Raw genomic sequence first — 17713 nt, forward strand, 5'->3', positions numbered from 1 at the left:
GTAAATTAGTTCCTAGAGCCCTAAATGAATTTGAACAATTAGTACAAAAAATAGGCCATTAAAACCACCTGTACAACAGAAATGGAGTAAAAAATTGGGATACAAACTAGACAAAAAGAAATGGGCATTTATATTCACGAAGGGTTCTAATTTTACTATAAGCCTTGCTCTTAGAAAAAAATTATTTAAAATGATACATATGTAGCATCTTTCTCCCAACAGAATACAAAAAATGTTGAGCTTAGACAAAGATGTTAGTAATTGGTACTGCAACTTTGCCAAAGCTGATTTCCTACATATGTGGTGGAATTGTAGAAGAGCTAAGGCATATTAGAAAAAAGTGATCCAAATTATATCTAACAATCTCGAAATAAATATTCCAGCAAATCCTGAAACAATCTTATTAAACTATATACCAGATATACAAAAAGATCTTTGAGACATATTCCTTCAAATGATAACAACAGCTAGAATTAACTTTGCAAGATATTGGAAAGGAATTAAAATCACAGAGCTAAATAATTGGATAGATCAGGTTAAACAAACCTATGTATTAAGCTTATGTATTATAAAAATGATAAAGATTTGGAAGATATGAATACTGTCTGGATCCCAACAATCTACAGAATGGAAAAACTTTTAATAATCTAGAATGCAGAGAGGAAGACGAGTAATGTATTTGCTGATTTTAATATGTGTAGCTAGATTTTTATTTCCTTGTCTTTATTTTGTTCTTTGTTATTATTATTACTTTTATCTGCAATGGTATGTAACTTTGATTGAACTTTATGCATGTAATAAAATTTACTTTTAATTTAAAAAGAAAAGAAAATTCCCAAGCATTTGGATGGCTTTGTACAAGAAAACAATATAATATTAACTCAAACAAATCCATATGAGGGAAATTACATCAGAATGCTTTTTTCCCTGCAATAGGTTGGAGTTGATTATTATCACCCCTGCAATTATCAAATTAGACACAATTGCTTCCACATCTGTTCCCATTTCCTAGAGACAGCCAGCAGCCACTAGCAAAACTGTTATCCACAACTGAAGGATGCTATTAATATTCCCTGACTCATTCAGAGCAGGGTGGGGGACAGAGAAAAATTCATCAGTCCGAGCCCCGGCACTTCGCAATACAAGCTAACCATCAAAATGCCTGATCATTCAAGTCAGGAGACTTGGGGTTACTTGAAGACATTGTCTGAGCAGCTGAACTGGTCTCCAGAAGGAAGGTTTTCACCCAAGATGGTGGTGTTTGTAGTGGTGGAGTTAGTGCTAGTGCCTCTGGCAATGTGTAAGGTTCCTCTTTTTAAATGCCCCATCAGAGATCCTCTTCCTATACTTCACAAATACTATAAATCAGGGGACCTCCTCATTGCTGGCATTATGTCCCAAATCTATGTGGCTATCAATCCAATAACATTTGAAAATCCTCCCTCTGAGGAACTGTTCGATGACCTTTTGTAAGAAAATCCACTTTTTCACCCTGCTGTGGCGCTGTGTTTTCTTCTCTCTTTTCATTCTTGATTTCCATTTGCATTCTGATGTTTCCTGGGAAGGTATTTATCCTCCGCCCGTGTCACCTTTCACTACTGTTGCTGCCCAGCAGCTATCCTTCAAGGATTCGTCTGCCCCCATCACTGTTGGAATTGCTGTTTTCTTCTGCAGATGTGGGCATTGATCCCTGAAGTGGGTGGACACATCTTTGTCTGGTGTCTCAGCTGTGACCATTCTACCTTGAGTGACTCTGTTAGGAGTTTAGTCTCTTGACAGAGTCTAGAACCCTTATGATATTGCTCCCAGTCTCACTGGTACACACAAACCCCCTCACCACGTTAAGGTGTGTGTCCAAAAGGGGGGTCGCATATGTAGTTGGGAAATATTTTAAAATGGCTGCTCTGAATGTGCATGTGTCTCTTTCCTATCTGTTTTTTTTTTCATTCTGATGGTTCCTGGCAAGGGATTTATCTATTATTTTGAGAAATTTTATGCCTTCTTTCCTTGGGGAAAGGATATTCTTCATCTTGTTAGAGCAGTAAGGTATCACAAGGTTGACTTTCTCAAATATATCTCTTCGTGTTCTGCAGGTGTCATCTTTCTGGTGTCTTAGTTAGTAATTGGTGGCGATTATGCTAGGTTGGATGCTGTCAGCTTGAAGTCATCTGCTTTCATTGCAGATTCCTGACTCACAACTACCAGCACATCCTGGCCATGGACTTTGCTATAAAGGAGATCAATGAAAACCCCCAAATCTCACCCAACATCACTCTGGGCTTTGACATCTACAACAGCTATTTCGATCCAAGAAGGACCTACCTTGCCTCAATGGAACTTCTCTCCACACATGGCAGATTCATCCCCAACTACAAGTCCCATGCTCAGAACCATCCAGTCTCAGTCATCATAGGACCAAACTGGCATGTCTGTCTCTATGCGGCTCCCATTCTGTATTTCTATAAGATCCCACAGGTAAGGAGAATGAAACATAAATTAACCCTTAACACTTTTTTGGTCATATAGATATGGTTTGCAGACAAGTCCTGGCATCTCTGTAAGGATAGGTAGAGCTCACATGCAGCTTAAAGGTGAAAGGTTGTGCATGGAAAATAATTCATTGCATTCCTCGGTAATTATGAAATGAAATGATTCTTTGTTAGGTATACTATATGGGCAGCTTCAAGGGAAAGAAATTCATTACATACCATGGTACTTATGGAATGGAATGATACATCATCAATCCTTTTTGTTCTGTATCAATGATATAAAACATAGAGCCTCTGTACCTCGTCTTGGGACAAATTACTGCAAACAGTCTTGTTAGTTGACAAGCCAAGTTATTCATTCTGTATTATGATGTGGAAACTAAACAGTCTCTAATTTTAGTTTTGAAATGTCTTTCCCTCTACTCTTTTTATAGATCTCCTATGGCTCTGCACCAAAGATGGACAGCAAAACACAATCAGTTTTCTTTCACCATACATTCCCAAATCAGGCCCATCAAATTATGGGGATTATCCACATGCTGCTGCATTTCAGGTGGACATGGATTGGGGTGATTTCTCTGAGAGATGAGACTGGAGAAAGCTTTTTACAGGACATGGTTCCTCTGCTATCCCAGAATGGCATCTGCTTTGACTTCATAGAAATGATGCCAGCAATAACATTTTCCAATGAACTTTTACAACAAATGGCTGAGGGGGCTAAAATGTACAAAGTTATCATGGGAAGCACTGCCAATGTTTTGGTCCTCAATGGTGAAATTGAGACCATGACAGTTTTAAGATTTTTCCTCCATCTGCCAGAAATTGAGGATATACCAATTAAGGAAACAGCTAAAATCTGGATTATGTCAGCTCAGATGGACTTCACCTCCCTATCCTTTCAAAGAGCTTGGGACATCAGTTTTATCCACGGGGCCATATCTTTGGCAAGTCACTCAGTGGAACTCTCAGATTTCCAGAAATTTCTTCAGGAGAAACAACTTAACTCTGAAAAAGAAGATGGCTTCATCAGGGACTTCTGGCAGCAGGTGTTTCTCTGTTCATTCTCCGGCTCTACTGACGAGAAGAATGGAGAAGTGTGCACTGGAGAGGAGAAGCTGGAGGCTCTTCCTTCATCTGTTTTTGAAACATCAACCACTGCCAACAGCTACAGCATCTATAATGGTGTTTATGCTGTGGCACATGCTTTGCAGGCCATGCAGTCCTCCAGATTGAAATCGACAGCAACAGGACATGGTGGCCGATGGAATCATCCAGATCAAGAGTGGTGGCAGGTGATATTCTCAGCATACTCATTTGTTAAGTGTGTTGACTGATTAAAATAGGTGCTCCTTGATTTTTCTCTGGGAACTGATGATGGCTAACAAACTTACCAAAAAATGAGTTCTACAAGGATGGGTTCAAGAGCATCCCTCAAAGACTTTACTTGTTCACTCAGACATAAGAAGAAAGAACAGAACCATCAGAAAGCCTTAGGTTTGATGCCAACTGTATTTGCTGTTTCAAGATGCTGCAATTGATTTGTCAAACACTCAAAACTAGGGGTGTGCCTAACAAAACTGAGAAGCCAAATATATACACAGAAATGGTTAGCTTGTGTCAATACAGTGATTTTCCAGAGCAAGTAGTACAAATCCAGGGTTATTAGTATAGCGAACACCCCCCCCCGGAAACAATCTGTGGTTTTCTGTTTGTTTTTGTTTTGGATTTACCAGGGAAGGAGCATCCCTCTGCTTTCCCTCTGAGTCTACTGATTTCATGGGCAATGGCATTTCTCCCTTCCAATCAGATCCTTGAAAGGGAAGAGCACAGAGTGTCCCTAGCCAATCACCTTTGAAGACAAATTGCAGACTAGAGCTGATGTTCTCCCTCATTTGCTGCTTGGGGAGGGGGAGTGCTGGAAAAATAGGGACATGTGGTCACCTTGTTCAGAGATCAACAGAAATTTAAGACTTGGTCTAATTTGCTTGAAACATGGGGATCCTTTTACAGGGCAGACAGCACCCACTGTACTGCAGTTTTGGGGACATTTTGGTGAAAAACAGTCAATCCAGCCTCCCCAAAAATCCTTCAGGCCTGAAAGCCATTTCAATATAATGGGAGCCAGGAAAGTCAGTTGATTTGCATGGGCTCTTTGCTGGTCGTGGACCGTAATAAATACTTTGACTTCCACTCTGAGGGCTGTCCTTCCAATCCTAGAGCATCATATCTGGGCTCAGGACTGTGTTGAGTGCAAATTTGGTGGCATTATCAAATTTCAGTAACTTTGTTGGCATACCATCAAGCAGTCGATGGTGGCATTATCTTTTTAAAGAGTTGCCCCAAACCTATATCCCTTCCCCATTTAAAATAATGATCTGAAATTCAAAACCACACGGATTTGAATCTTGAAATGGTAATATACAATCCAAAAATAAATAAATAGATAGATAGATAGATAAATAAATAGTTTTAACTCTCCTTTCTTGCCAACTGTGTTGGTTCAAAGCAGCTTACAGGATAATTTAGCTTTACCACTGTATTGGGGGGGCATAAAGAGCTTGCTCTGACCTGGTTGGCCAAGGCTAGCCAGACCTCATCATATTTTGGAAGCTTCACTAAGTTGTCCTTTCATGGGAATTGAATGGGAGACAACTAAGGAAGTTAAGTGATGCTACACAGAGGCAGCCAATGACAAACCACTTCTGTTCGTCTCTTGCCTTCAAACGGTACAGGGTCACCATGAGTGGGCTGTGACTTGACAGCACTTTTTACCACCATATTGGGCTCCAACATGACCACTTTTAGGCTGCCATTAATATTTTCTGGTTTGTACCTGGTTTGAATTTGGCATGTTGATGTATTAAATTTTCTGCGTCTCTCAGCTGTGCATCTGATCATAGCTTTCAGGGGAACAATAACACAAGTTCTCTTGTTTGAAAATGTATCATCCTATTCCATATTTTCATATGTTACTAATCCTTATGAATTTGTCCCATTTAGCTCCACCACTTCCTGAGAAGTGTTTCCTTCAACAACAGTGCTGGGGAAAGCATTTCCTTTGACCAAAAGGGGGAATTAGTGACCGAATTTGATATTGTCAACTGGGTCACTTTCCCAAACCAGTCCTTTCTTAGAGTCAAAGTTGGAAAGATAGACTCATTGGCTCCCCCAGACAAAATGATAATCATTCATGACAACACCATTGTATGGCCTACTATGTTCAATCAGGTAGGATTTGTTTATGCTCTGAGAGATGTCGAGTAAGTTTCTCCAGTGTTGAAAGAACAGTAAAATATTCATACGTAGAAATGGATCCCTTTGTTCCTTCTGTTGATTATGTGAGGGTGATTGAAGCAATCCTTTTATCTTTACATTTTGTTTGGTAAAGCTTATTATTGTGTATTTGGTTGTTATGTAATCAAAATTCTTTGTGTGTCTTCAAGAGGAAAGAGATTACCAATTAGTATATTTGGTATCTAGAAGGAGCAGAGAAAAAAATATTAGCAAGGCTAGCAGTATCCTGATGAAGGAGCACAGTTTCACCAGCCAGCACCTGACAACTTCCATCAAAGGGCAGCATAATATGGTATCATCTGTTTGAATGTTCCCATGCAATAGGACGCTGGAAAAAAGACTTTAGACAGCACACATAATTGGTCAAGAGAGGGGGTTTTTTGTTTTAAAAACACCCTGTTTTGTCCCACATTTCTAAGTATTCACAGTGGCTTAGAAAATATCCACAATAAGATAAAATATACAGAAACCACAAATAATCAAATTAAAATTATAACCACTAATTGTCATGCCCCCCCCCCACGGTGGCTGAGTCCAAGGCCTCAGATGCAGAACTGGAGCAGTTGGCCGTTCCATTGGTAGCTGACCCTACTTGGAATGCAGCTGATGAGCCTTCTGAGCCAAATGCTGAATTAAAGATCAAGCATCTGTGCAACACAGTACAAGTAACTGCACCCAGGTGTTCAGTAGGTGATAATCTATCCGCAAGTAAAGGTATAATTTGCAGCTTTGTACAAGATCATCAGTCTGCCACCCACAGATGTCCCTTTTCTTTTGTGTGGCTTAGTGCAAACCTGGGTCAGTCCTCTAGATGCTGTGGAGGCCATGAATTTCTGAGCACAGCCACACAAAATTCAGATCATGTAAACTGCCTCACCCAGAGAGCATATTGATTAGCTAGGAGAATGGTAGAATTTGAAGATCCCTTAACTGTCCTTCAAATTCACCTCTAGAAACATACTATCAAAGACGAGCATGGTCTTGCAGTGTGAAAAGAGGAAAAACTTCCACAGAATCCACCCATCACATCACATTGCTAGAAGTACTGTACAACTGTCAACCATCATTGTACTCCAAATGTTATCTAGAAGCCATGCCATCATGCCATGCCAAATCTATTTATCTTCCATTTGGCCTAGGTGCAGCCTCTTTCGGTTTGCAATGAGAATTGCCCTGCTGGTTATAGCAAGAGAAAGAAGGAGGGGAAGCCTTTTTGCTGTTATGATTGCTTTGCATGTCCACAAGGGAAGATTTCAAATGAAAAAGGTAACAGATTCAAATATCGCATATATTGGTTGTAATTCAGTATGTAAGCATGCATATTGACCCCTGGAGCAATCCAAAATAGGTCTATCTGGAAGAAAGTCCTATTTTATTCAACTTAGCTTTCTTCCAGGAAAGTGTTGTTAAGATGGAAGCCTTAGATCCTTAAAGTTGAATGCAAAGAGCTTATTCATGCAAAGGAAAAGAATATTCAATATGCACAGATATGTAAGTGTGCTTACTAAACAGTATCTCAGTTGAATGAAAACGAAAAAAAAGAAAGAAATAAGTACTGAATATCTAGAAATACTGGAGGCAACAATCTGGTTTGTGATACCTGGAGTGGAACAAAAAATTTTTTTAGCACAATCCATGAAAATCTTGTGTGTTTTAGGGGCACCTCTGAGCCTAAATGTGTCCTTGTATTATTAAAGGTAAAGTCAGTAAGCAAAGCTCTCTGATTTCAACTGAGCAGCACCCTTTGGCTTCTTCACTGTATTTCAATAAACTGTACATAGGATTTCTGTGTACCAAAAAGGATCCTTTCTTTTCCAGACATGAATGAATGTTCTCAGTGTCCTGAAGGATACTATCCCAACAAAGACCAGACCTTATGCCTGCCAAAAGATATAAGTTTCTTGTCTTATGGAGAACCTTTGGGGATCAGTTTGGCCACTGTTGCTTTTTCCTTGTCTTTCATCACAGCTTTGGTGCTCAGGATCTTCATCAAACACCGGGACACTCCCATAGTTAAAGCCAACAACCAGAATCTGACCTACACTCTCCTCATCTCCCTCCTCCTCTCCTTCCTTGGTGCTTTGCTGTTCATTGGCCAGCCTGAGAAAGTGACCTGTCTCCTTCGACAAACAGCTTTTGGCATCATCTTCTCAGTGGCTGTTTCTTGTGTATTGGCCAAAACTGTGGTTGTGGTTCTGGCTTTCATGGCCATGAAGCCAGGATCCAGAATGAGGAGATTTGTAGGGGGAAAGCTGTCCAGTTCCATTGTCCTTTCATGTTCCCTTTTACAAGCTATCATGTGTACTGTGTGGTTGGCCACATCTCCACCCTTCCCAGCTTTGGACATGAACTCAATGACTGATAAAATTCTTATTGAGTGTAACGAAGGGTCAGTCACCATGTTTTACTGTGTCCTGAGTTTCCTGGGCTTCCTGGCCACCATCAGCTTCACCGTGGCTTTCTTTGCCAGGAAGTTACCCGACAGTTTCAACGAAGCCAAGTTCATCACCTTCAGCATGTTGGTCTTTTGCAGTGTTTGGGTGTCCTTTGTTCCCACCTACTTGAGCACCAAGGGGAAATCTATGGTGGCTGTGGAGATCTTCTCCATCTTAGCCTCCAGTGCTGGATTACTGGGCTGTATCTTTTCTCCAAAATGCTACATCATTGTACTAAGACCTGAGCTGAACAGAAGAGGACAGCTAATAAAAACTAAGAAATGTTATGGCTAGATCCCAATGATATATTCTATCATACTCAGTTGTGTTTAGGGTACAGTGTCTCTGTTTTTTTCTGTAGCATTTGTTTCCTGATTACATTTTGTACTTAGTGGAAGCTCTACTTAGCCTAAGACTGAAGTGTGGTATTCACAGCTGGGCTTGCAAAAACATGTCTATTGTCTTTTCAGTATGCGTTCAAGGTCCACAAAACGGAGCATGGGCTGCAGTCAGCCTGCTTGTGGGCTTCCTAGAGGCAGGTGGTTGGCCACAGTGTGAACAGAATGCAGAAGTTGATGAGTCTTTCATAGGGCGTGCAAAACATTTTTTGGGGAATTTTTCAGGTTCAGGTTTAATAGACTTGAAAATGTTTGATATTTCTAGAAAAAGCCAGAAAAACTCCCCATACCAGCATAAGGATTTGGCTTTTAGTTGTTTTTTATTATTATTATTTTGGCTTTTCAACATTTTTTGGGTCTGTTAAACCCAAACCCTAAAAATTCTGGGGGGGGGAAATAGTGCACACCCCCAGTCTTTCATCTGATCCGGCATGGCTCTTCTTGTGTACCTATGTTCTTACATTCCCCAAAAGTTGGAGCTTGGTCATTCTGCAAATTTTAGCTAACTTTTGAATGCTGGGTTTACTCTTTGTTGATGCCTGTAATATCAAGTGTTTTCTGGTTTCAGATTGATTGTAATGTCACCAGATGTGCAGATTGCATGAGCGGTTGCGTAATAAATTACTGGACCCCGAGGTAATAAATATCTTTGACAGTCCCAAACTGATTGCAAAGTGGTTTACTTTGAACTCTGCATTTCCAAATGTGCAATGAATACCTTGCTTTCCTCGAGCCTTCTTATTGATTAAAGGCCATTTCACTTTGATTAAAGGCCATTTCACTTAAGCCCACAGAGCTCCCTCAGACCCGTTGTCATCAGTAATTGTCTTCAGTTTGCTGGTCAATAACGTGAAGCATCAAAACTTCAAAATCTAAACTTCTCCCATTACTAAATCTCTGTCCCAGGGAAGGTCATAAAACTACTGCTCAACCTTTGTTCCACCATCCCAACTCGAGCTAGTCCAACGCTCAAGTAACTCTATCACCCCACCTAAGCTATCCTGATGGCTCCATTTACCCCACCTAGGACAACCATAATTGGGCTTTCCCTTCTCATCTTAACGAGCCTGTGTCTAAGCCTAATTTAAAATTCCAACACTCCAATTGGAACCAAGATACTGCAACTTTCACCCAACCCTGCTGTGGATCCTAAACTCTACACTGAATTAGGCCTATTGTACAAATCCTCCTTGATGTCAAGTCACTTCCAACCTTATAAATGGCATACCAACCCCATTCAGTTTGTAGGGGGGTTGGCAGTAGTTTGGATTGTATCAATTGTTGTATAACAAATGATTAGACATCATGGAAATAATTGCTTTTGTCAGTCCCAAACTGATTGCAAAGTTATTTCCTTTGAGCTCAACGTTTCCAAATGTACAATGGATACTTTTTGCTCCACAACTTACCTAGCCACCCCTTACTTAAAAGTTGTGTGTTTGCTACCATATTCCAAATATCTGGGGGGCCAAGGACAAGGGGGTGCATGGAATAATGTTACTTCCGGAAACACTATGGCAAAGCAATTGAGTTTTTGACAATTCCAAGAGAGGACTGGCCTTGCTTCTGTGGGGAAACTCGGAAGTGATACCAGTTCTCTGTAGGAATCACCAGAAACCCTACGGATTTACTCTTGTTTCCAGGGTTTCCTCGAGAGGTGTGATGTCACCTCTGGGTTCTCCCAAGAAGTACTTGTACCTTATTACAGTCAAAGACCAGCATAGCAGTAATACCTCCCAAGAAGTGCCATCGCACCATAGGCTTAGCAGCCATTTTTATTTTATTTTCATTTTGCTGCAACTCAGAGCAAGGAACAGGAGATCTCCTGCCACAATGGCAGTCTAGCAACGCTACAGGGATCACTCGCTCAGTGCATTTGACTATGATACTGTCCATTGAAAGTTCACCTGGGCAGGGAGCTGCTTCCTTGTATTTATTTATTTATTGGATTTATATACTGCTCTATAACAGCCAAGGCTTTGTACTTAGTAAATTCCCAACCATTTTGATGGTATTATACAAGGAAACAATATAATATTAATCCAAACCAATCCATATGGGAGAAATGACATCAGAATGCTTTTTTTTTCTGCAATAGGTTGGAGTTGATTATATCATCCCTGCAATTATCAAATTAACCACAATTACTTCTACCTCTATTCCCATTCCTAGAGAGAGCCAGCAGCCACGAGCAATACTGTTATCCACAACTGAAGGATGCTATTAATATTTCCGGAGTTGTTGAGAGAAGGGGCGGGGAACAGAGATAGATCCCTCAGTCTGAGCCCTGACACTAAGAAATACATGTTTATCATGAAAATGCCTCATCATTCAAATCAGGATACTCAGAGACACTTGAAAACTTTGTCTGAGTGGCTGAACTGGTGTCCTGATGGAAATGTTTCACTCAAGATGGTGGTGTTTGTGGTGGTGGAATTAGTGCTAGTGCCTCTGGCAATGTGTAAGGTCCCTCTTTTTAAATGCCGCATCAGAGATCCTCTTCCTATCCTTCACAAATACTATAAATCAGGGGACCTCCACATTGCTGGTATTATGTCCCAAATCTACGTGGCTATCAATCCAATGACATTTGAAAAACCTCCCTCTGAGGAACTATTCGATGACCTCTCGTAAGAAAATGCACTTTTTCACCCTATCCCGCACATAGGTTTGAGTGAGATTGCATGAGCTGGGAATGGTTGTTACTGTGTTTTCTTCTCTCTTTTCATTCTTGATTTCCACGCCAAGGTGCTGTCAGTATGTGTTCACTTCTTCCTTCATACTTTTCAGTGTTATTTTACAGTTTTGTCTATTACACTAGCCACTTTTCAAGATTTGTTCAGCAGAATGATGTCTGGTCTGTCATCCTTGATTGTGCCAAGAGATACTCAGCATTCCAATCTACTTCTTAGGGAACAGATATGTAGTTTGGGAAATAATCTAATCTGACTGCTCTGAATGTGTAGGAGTCTCTTTCCTTCCTTTCTGATGGTCCCTGGAAAGGGATTTAATTATTTCAATAACTTTTATGTCTTCTTTCCTTGGGGAAAGGATGGTCTTTATCTTGCCAGAGCAGAAAGATATTACAAGGTGTATTTTCTCAAATATATCTCTTCATCTTCTGAAGGTGACATATTTAGGGTGTCTTAGTTATAGCTAGTTATTGGTAGCAATTATGCTGGGCTGGAATCAGAGAAAAGATACCTTCATTTTCAGCTTGAAGTCATCTTCTTTCATTGCAGATTCCTGACTCACAACTACCAGCACATCCTGGCCATTGACTTTGCTGTAAAAGAGATCAATGAAAACCCCCAAATCTTACCCAACATCACTCTGGGCTTTGACATCTACAACAGCCATTTCAATCCAATTAGGACCTATCATGCCTCAATGGAACTTCTCTCCACACAGGGCAGATTCATCCCCAACTATAGGTCTGGTGCCCAGAATCATCCAGTCGCAATCATCACAGGACCAAATTCTGAAATCTGCCTCTATGCGGCAGCCATTCTGAGCTTCTACAAGATCCCACAAGTAAGGTGTATCCAAGGAGAATGAAACATGAATTAGCCCTTAACTCTTTTTTGGTTAAAAATATTGTCGAATTTTGGTTTAAAATATTGTTGAATAACCTACAAGAACCAACATTTTTGGTTGTTTAGATATGGTTTGCAGACAAGAACAGCCAGAGATCACATGCAGCTTAAAGGTGAAAGGTTGTACATGGAAAAAAATTGATTGCATTCCTGTATACTTATGAAATGAAATGATTCCTAATTAATCCTTTTCTGTGTGTATGAGTAATATAAGATTGTAGAGCCTCTGTACCTCATCTTGGGCTACATAAATGTAAACAGTGAGTTTAGTTGACAGGTCAAATTATACATTAAGAAATGTGATATGGAAACCTCATAAATACTCATTCTACTTTTGAAATCTTTTCCCCATGAACCTTTCTCTAGATTTCATATGGCTCTGCACCAAAGACAGACAACAACATACAATCTGTCTTCTTCCACCAGATGTTCCCAAACCAGGCACATCAAAATATGGGGATTATCCACATGCTGCTGTATTTCGAGTGGACATGGATCGGAGTGATAACTCTGAGTGATGAGACTGGAGAACGCTTTGTACAGGACCTGGTTCCTCTGTTATCCCAGAATGGCATCTGCTTTGACTTCATAGTCGCAGTGCCATCAGTAGCATTTTCCAATGAAATTGCTATGGGAGTGGCTGAGGGAGTTGAAAAATACAAAGTTATCATGGGAAGCACTGCCAGTGTTTTGGTCGTACGCACTGAAATTTACACCATGATAGTATTAAGATTTTTCCTCCAACTTCCAGAACTTGAGGATATCCCAATTAAGGCAACAGGTAAAATCTGGATTATGACAGCTCAGATAGACTTCACCTCCCTACCCTTTCAAAGAGATTGGGACATCAGTTTTATCCACGGGTCCATATCCTTCGCAATTCACTCAGTGGAACTCTCAGGATTCCGGAAATTTCTTCAGAAGAAAAATCTTCACTCTGAAAAAGATGATGGCTTCATCAGAGACTTTTGGCAGCAGGCGTTTCTCTGTTCATTCTCCGACTCCACAGTAGATGAGAAAGATGGAGAAACGTGTACAGGAGAGGAGAAGTTGGAGGCTCTTCCTGCATCTGTTTTTGAAACTACCACAACTGCCCACAGCTACAGCATCTACAATGGTGTTTATGCTGTGGCCCATGCTTTGCAAACCATGCAGTCCTCCAGATTGAAGTCCACAGCAACAGGACATGGTGGTGAATGGAATCATCTCTATCAAGAGTGGTGGCAGGTGACATTATAAGCATACTCATTTGTTAAGTGTGTTGATTGATTAAAATAGTTAAAATTAGTTTCTTTAGGAACTTATGATGGCTAACAAACTGCCATGGGAATGACTTACCACAAGATGAATTCCAGGAAGGATGGGTTCAAGAGCATCCCTCAAAGACCTGATCACGCAGACATAAAATCATCCCATCCAAAATTGGCAGATTCCTTCCCACTACGATGTCAGCCTCTGTAATCAGGAGGGCTGTGTTGAGTGCAAATTTGGTGGCAATATCTTTATAAAGAGTTACCTCAAACTATATCCCTTCCCCATTGAAAATAGTGATCCAAATTTCAAAACCACACAGATTTGAATCTTGAAACGGTAATATCCTACCCAAAAACAAGCAATCACTGTAAAAATTCCCCCACTCAAGTCGGGGTCTGAATTTTAATGACTTTTTTCCCTCAATCCATCCCCCCACACTCATAACAAATCTAGGTTAATGTATAGGTACATATAGCTCTTATCCATTTGGTGTCAGGCCATAGTAGCTTTTGTGTATAGCTAAGTCTGAAGCACAGTTCAAGCAGTGTTGAGCCATTGAGGAAAGTGTCAAAATCCACTTGATTGCCTGACCCTGAAATTGATGACTGGGCTCTTGACTATGATTGCCCATATTCTCTTTAGCCAAAAGGAGTGGTATACCTGATCCCTTCTGTTTTATATTTGTTATTAAGCAGCTTAAAGGCTCATTTAGCTTTTTGTGGGGGGCATACTGAGCTTGCTCTTACCTAGTTGGCCGGGGCTAGACAGTGCTCTTCAAATCTTGGAAGCTTAGCTGAGTTGACCCTTACAGGGTCGGGATAAGTTGGCTATGTCTTGAAAGCACTTTTCACCACCATAGGGGGCACTATGACCATTTTTCATCTGCCACTAGTCTTTTCTGGTTTGACTTTGGCATGTTGATGTATTAAATTTTCTGTCTCCCAGTTGTGTGTCTGAACATAGCTTTAAGGGAAACAATAAAACAAGTTCTCTTGTTTGAAAATGCATCATCCTATTCCATAATTGCATACATTACTTATCCTTATGAATTGGTGTTTCACTATTTGTCCCCATTTAGCTCCACTGCTTTCTGAGAAGTGTTTCCTTCAACAACAGTGCTGGGGAAAGCATTTCCTTTGATCAAAACGGGGAAATGGTAACTGAATTTGATATTGTCAACTGGGTCACGTTCCCAAACCAGTCCTTTATTAGAGTCAAAGTTGGAAAGACAGACTCAAAGGCTCTCCCAGACAAAATGTTAATCATTCATGACAATGCCATTGTATGGCCTACTATGTTCAATCAGGTAAGATTTGTTTATGCTCTGGGATATGTCAAGTAATTTTTTCCAGTGTTGAAAGATGAGTAAAATATTCATACATATAAATTTATCTCTCTGTTGGATCTGTTGATTAGGTGAGGTTCATTCAAGCAAGCATTTTATCTTTACATTTTGTTTGGTCAAGCTTTGGAACAAATATTTATTGTGTATTTGGTTGCTATGTCATCAAGATCCTTTGTGTGTACTGAAAAGGAAGGGGATTACAAATAAGTATATTGAGATATATAGAAGGCCCTGAGAAAAATATTATCATGGCTAGCAGTATCCTGATGAATGAGTAGAATTTCACAAACCAACATCTGACAACTTCCATCAAAGGGCAGGATAAATCCGTATCATCTATTTTAATGTTTCCAAGGAATGGGACACTGGACAAAGCCTTGAGATGGCAGATGTAATTGGTCAAGAGATTTTTAAATTTTTTTAAAAACACCCTGTTTTGTCCCATATTTTTAAGTATTCGGTGGCTCAGAAAATGGCAACAAGAATAACAAGATAAAATATGCAGAAACCACAAATAATTAAAATCAATTACCATTAATGTATAAATTTCTTAAGGGGTCAAACGTAGCACAGTAGAAGTTACTGTACCCAGGTATTCAATAGATGATGATCTATCCACAAGAAAAGGCATAATTTGCAGCTTTTTACAATATCATCAACCTGCTGCCAAATACACTGGAGGAAATCCAACAGATTTCCCTTTTCATTACTGTAGCAACCTGGTATACTCCTCCAGATTCTGTGGAGGCCATGGATTCTTGAGCATGGCCAGACAAGGCAGAGTTACCATAAATATTGAAATCCTTCAGCACAATGACACTAGCGGTATCCAGCACAAAATTCAGATCACATAAACTGCCTCACTCAAAAAACATATTGGTTAGCTAGGAGAATGGCAGAACCGGAAGATCTCTTAATTGTCCTTCAAACCCACCACTAGAAACATGGTCTTACACTGTGAAAAGAGGAAAACTTCCTTGTAATCCAGCCATTGCATCACATTGTTAAAAGTACTTTAGAGCTGTCAACCATCCTTTGTACTCCAAATGTTATCTGGTAGCCATGCCATCATACCATGCCAAATCCATTTATCTTCCTTTTGGGCTAGGTGCAGCCTCTTTCTGTTTGCAGTGAGAATTGTCCTGCTGGTTATAGAAGGAGAAAGAAGGAGGGGAGGCCTTTTTGCTGCTATGATTGCCTTGTGTGTCCACCAGGGATGATTTCTAATGAAAAAGGTAAGAGATCCAAATATCACATATATTGGTTGTAATTCAGTATGTAAGGAAGCATATTGACCCTTGGAGCACTCAAAAACAGATCTAGAAGCAAGTCCCATTTTATCCAATTGACTGTAGCTTGCTTCCAGGAAAGTGTTCTCAAGATGGAAGCCTCTGCTCCTTAAAGTTGAATGTATTTGTTTTTGATTCAGAGGTTATTCATGCAAAGGAAAAGAATATTCAATATGCATAGATATGCAAGCTTGCTTACAGAAAAGTATCTCAGGTGAATGAAAACAAACAAACAAAAAAGAAGTACAGCCAATCTAGAAATAATGGAGGTAACAATCTAGTTTGTGATACCTAGACTGGAACTAAATTTTGTACTGGCCTGATATTATATCCCATTAAAGGTTTTTGATTGATTGATTGTCACAATCCAGCAAAATCTCATGTGATTTGGGGCCACCACCACCAAGCCTAAATCCTTCCTTGTATTATTAAAGGTAAAGTCAGTAAGCATAGCTCTCTGATTTCAACTGAGCAGCACTCTTTGGCCTCTTTGTTGTATTGCAATGAACTCTGCATAGCATTTCTGTGTACCAAAAGAGGATCCCTTTTTTCCCCCAGACATAAATGAATGTTCTCAGTGTCCTGAAGCACAGTATCCCAACAAAGACCAGACTTTATGCCTGCCAAAAGATATACGCTTCTTGACTTATGGAGAACCTTTGGGGATCAGTTTGGCCACTGTTGCTCTTTCCTTCTCTTTCATCACAGCTTTTGTGCTCGGGATCTTCATCAAGCACCGAGACACCCCCTTAGTCAAAGCCAACAACCGGGACCTAACCTACACTCTCCTTACCTCCCTCCTGCTCTCCTTCATTTCTGCTTTGCTGTTCATTGGTGAACCTAAGAAAGTGACCTGTCTCCTTCGACAAACAGCTTTTGGCATCATCTTCTCAGTGGCTGTTTCTTGTGTATTAGCCAAAACTGTTATTGTGGTTCTGGCTTTCATGGCCACGAAGCCAGGATCCAGAATGAGGAGATGGGTAGGGGGAAAACTGTCCAGTTCCATTGTCCTTTCATGTTCCCTTTTACAAGTTACAATCTGTATTGTGTGGTTGGCAACATCTCCCCCCTTTCCAGCTTTTGACATGCATTCAATGACTGATAAAATTCTTATTGAGTGTAACGAAGGGTCAGCCACCATGTTTTACTGTGTCCTGAGCTTTCTAGGCTTCCTGGCCACCATCAGCTTCACCGTGGCTTTCTTTGCCAGGAAGTTACCCGACAGTTTCAACGAAGCCAAGTTCATCACCTTCAGCATGTTGGTCTTTTGCAGTGTTTGGGTGTCCTTTGTTCCCACCTACTTGAGCACGAAGGGCAAATCCATGGTGGCTGTGGAGATCTTCTCCATCTTAGCCTCTAGTGCTGGCTTACTGGGCTGCATCTTTTCCCCAAAATGTTACATCATTTTGCTAAGACCTGAGCTGAACAGAAGAGGGCATCTAATAAAAATTAAATATTAAATCTTAGGGCTACACCCCAAGAGTATATCCTACTGTAATCAGTGGTATTTAAGGTACAGGGTGTATGCTTACTTCTGGGTCATTTGTTTCTTCATTACAATATATAGTATAAACAGACCTGAGATGACCAAAAGCAGATAACTAATAAAAAGA

General features: G+C 40.3%; 2 protein-coding genes across 2 annotated transcripts; both read left to right on the plus strand.

The window, feature by feature from the left end:
- The first annotated feature begins 1251 nt into the window (after nucleotides 1–1251).
- LOC130490311 (vomeronasal type-2 receptor 26-like) lies at nucleotides 1252–8512 on the plus strand. Its single transcript, XM_056864140.1, has 6 exons — nucleotides 1252–1469; nucleotides 2298–2475; nucleotides 2924–3781; nucleotides 5490–5717; nucleotides 6923–7049; nucleotides 7602–8512. The coding sequence occupies exons 1-6, from the start codon at nucleotides 1252–1254 to the stop codon at nucleotides 8510–8512; spliced, it is 2520 nt and encodes an 839-aa protein (XP_056720118.1).
- Nucleotides 8513–11028: 2516 nt separating this feature from the next.
- Nucleotides 11029–17560, plus strand: LOC130490312 (vomeronasal type-2 receptor 26-like). The gene is made up of 6 exons (XM_056864141.1): nucleotides 11029–11246; nucleotides 11973–12150; nucleotides 12579–13439; nucleotides 14545–14772; nucleotides 15920–16046; nucleotides 16659–17560. The coding sequence occupies exons 1-6, from the start codon at nucleotides 11029–11031 to the stop codon at nucleotides 17558–17560; spliced, it is 2514 nt and encodes an 837-aa protein (XP_056720119.1).
- The last annotated feature ends 153 nt before the right edge of the window (nucleotides 17561–17713 follow it).

The sequence above is a fragment of the Euleptes europaea genome, chromosome 18, assembly GCF_029931775.1.
Source record: "Euleptes europaea isolate rEulEur1 chromosome 18, rEulEur1.hap1, whole genome shotgun sequence".
Taxonomy (NCBI): Eukaryota; Metazoa; Chordata; class Lepidosauria; order Squamata; family Sphaerodactylidae; genus Euleptes; species Euleptes europaea.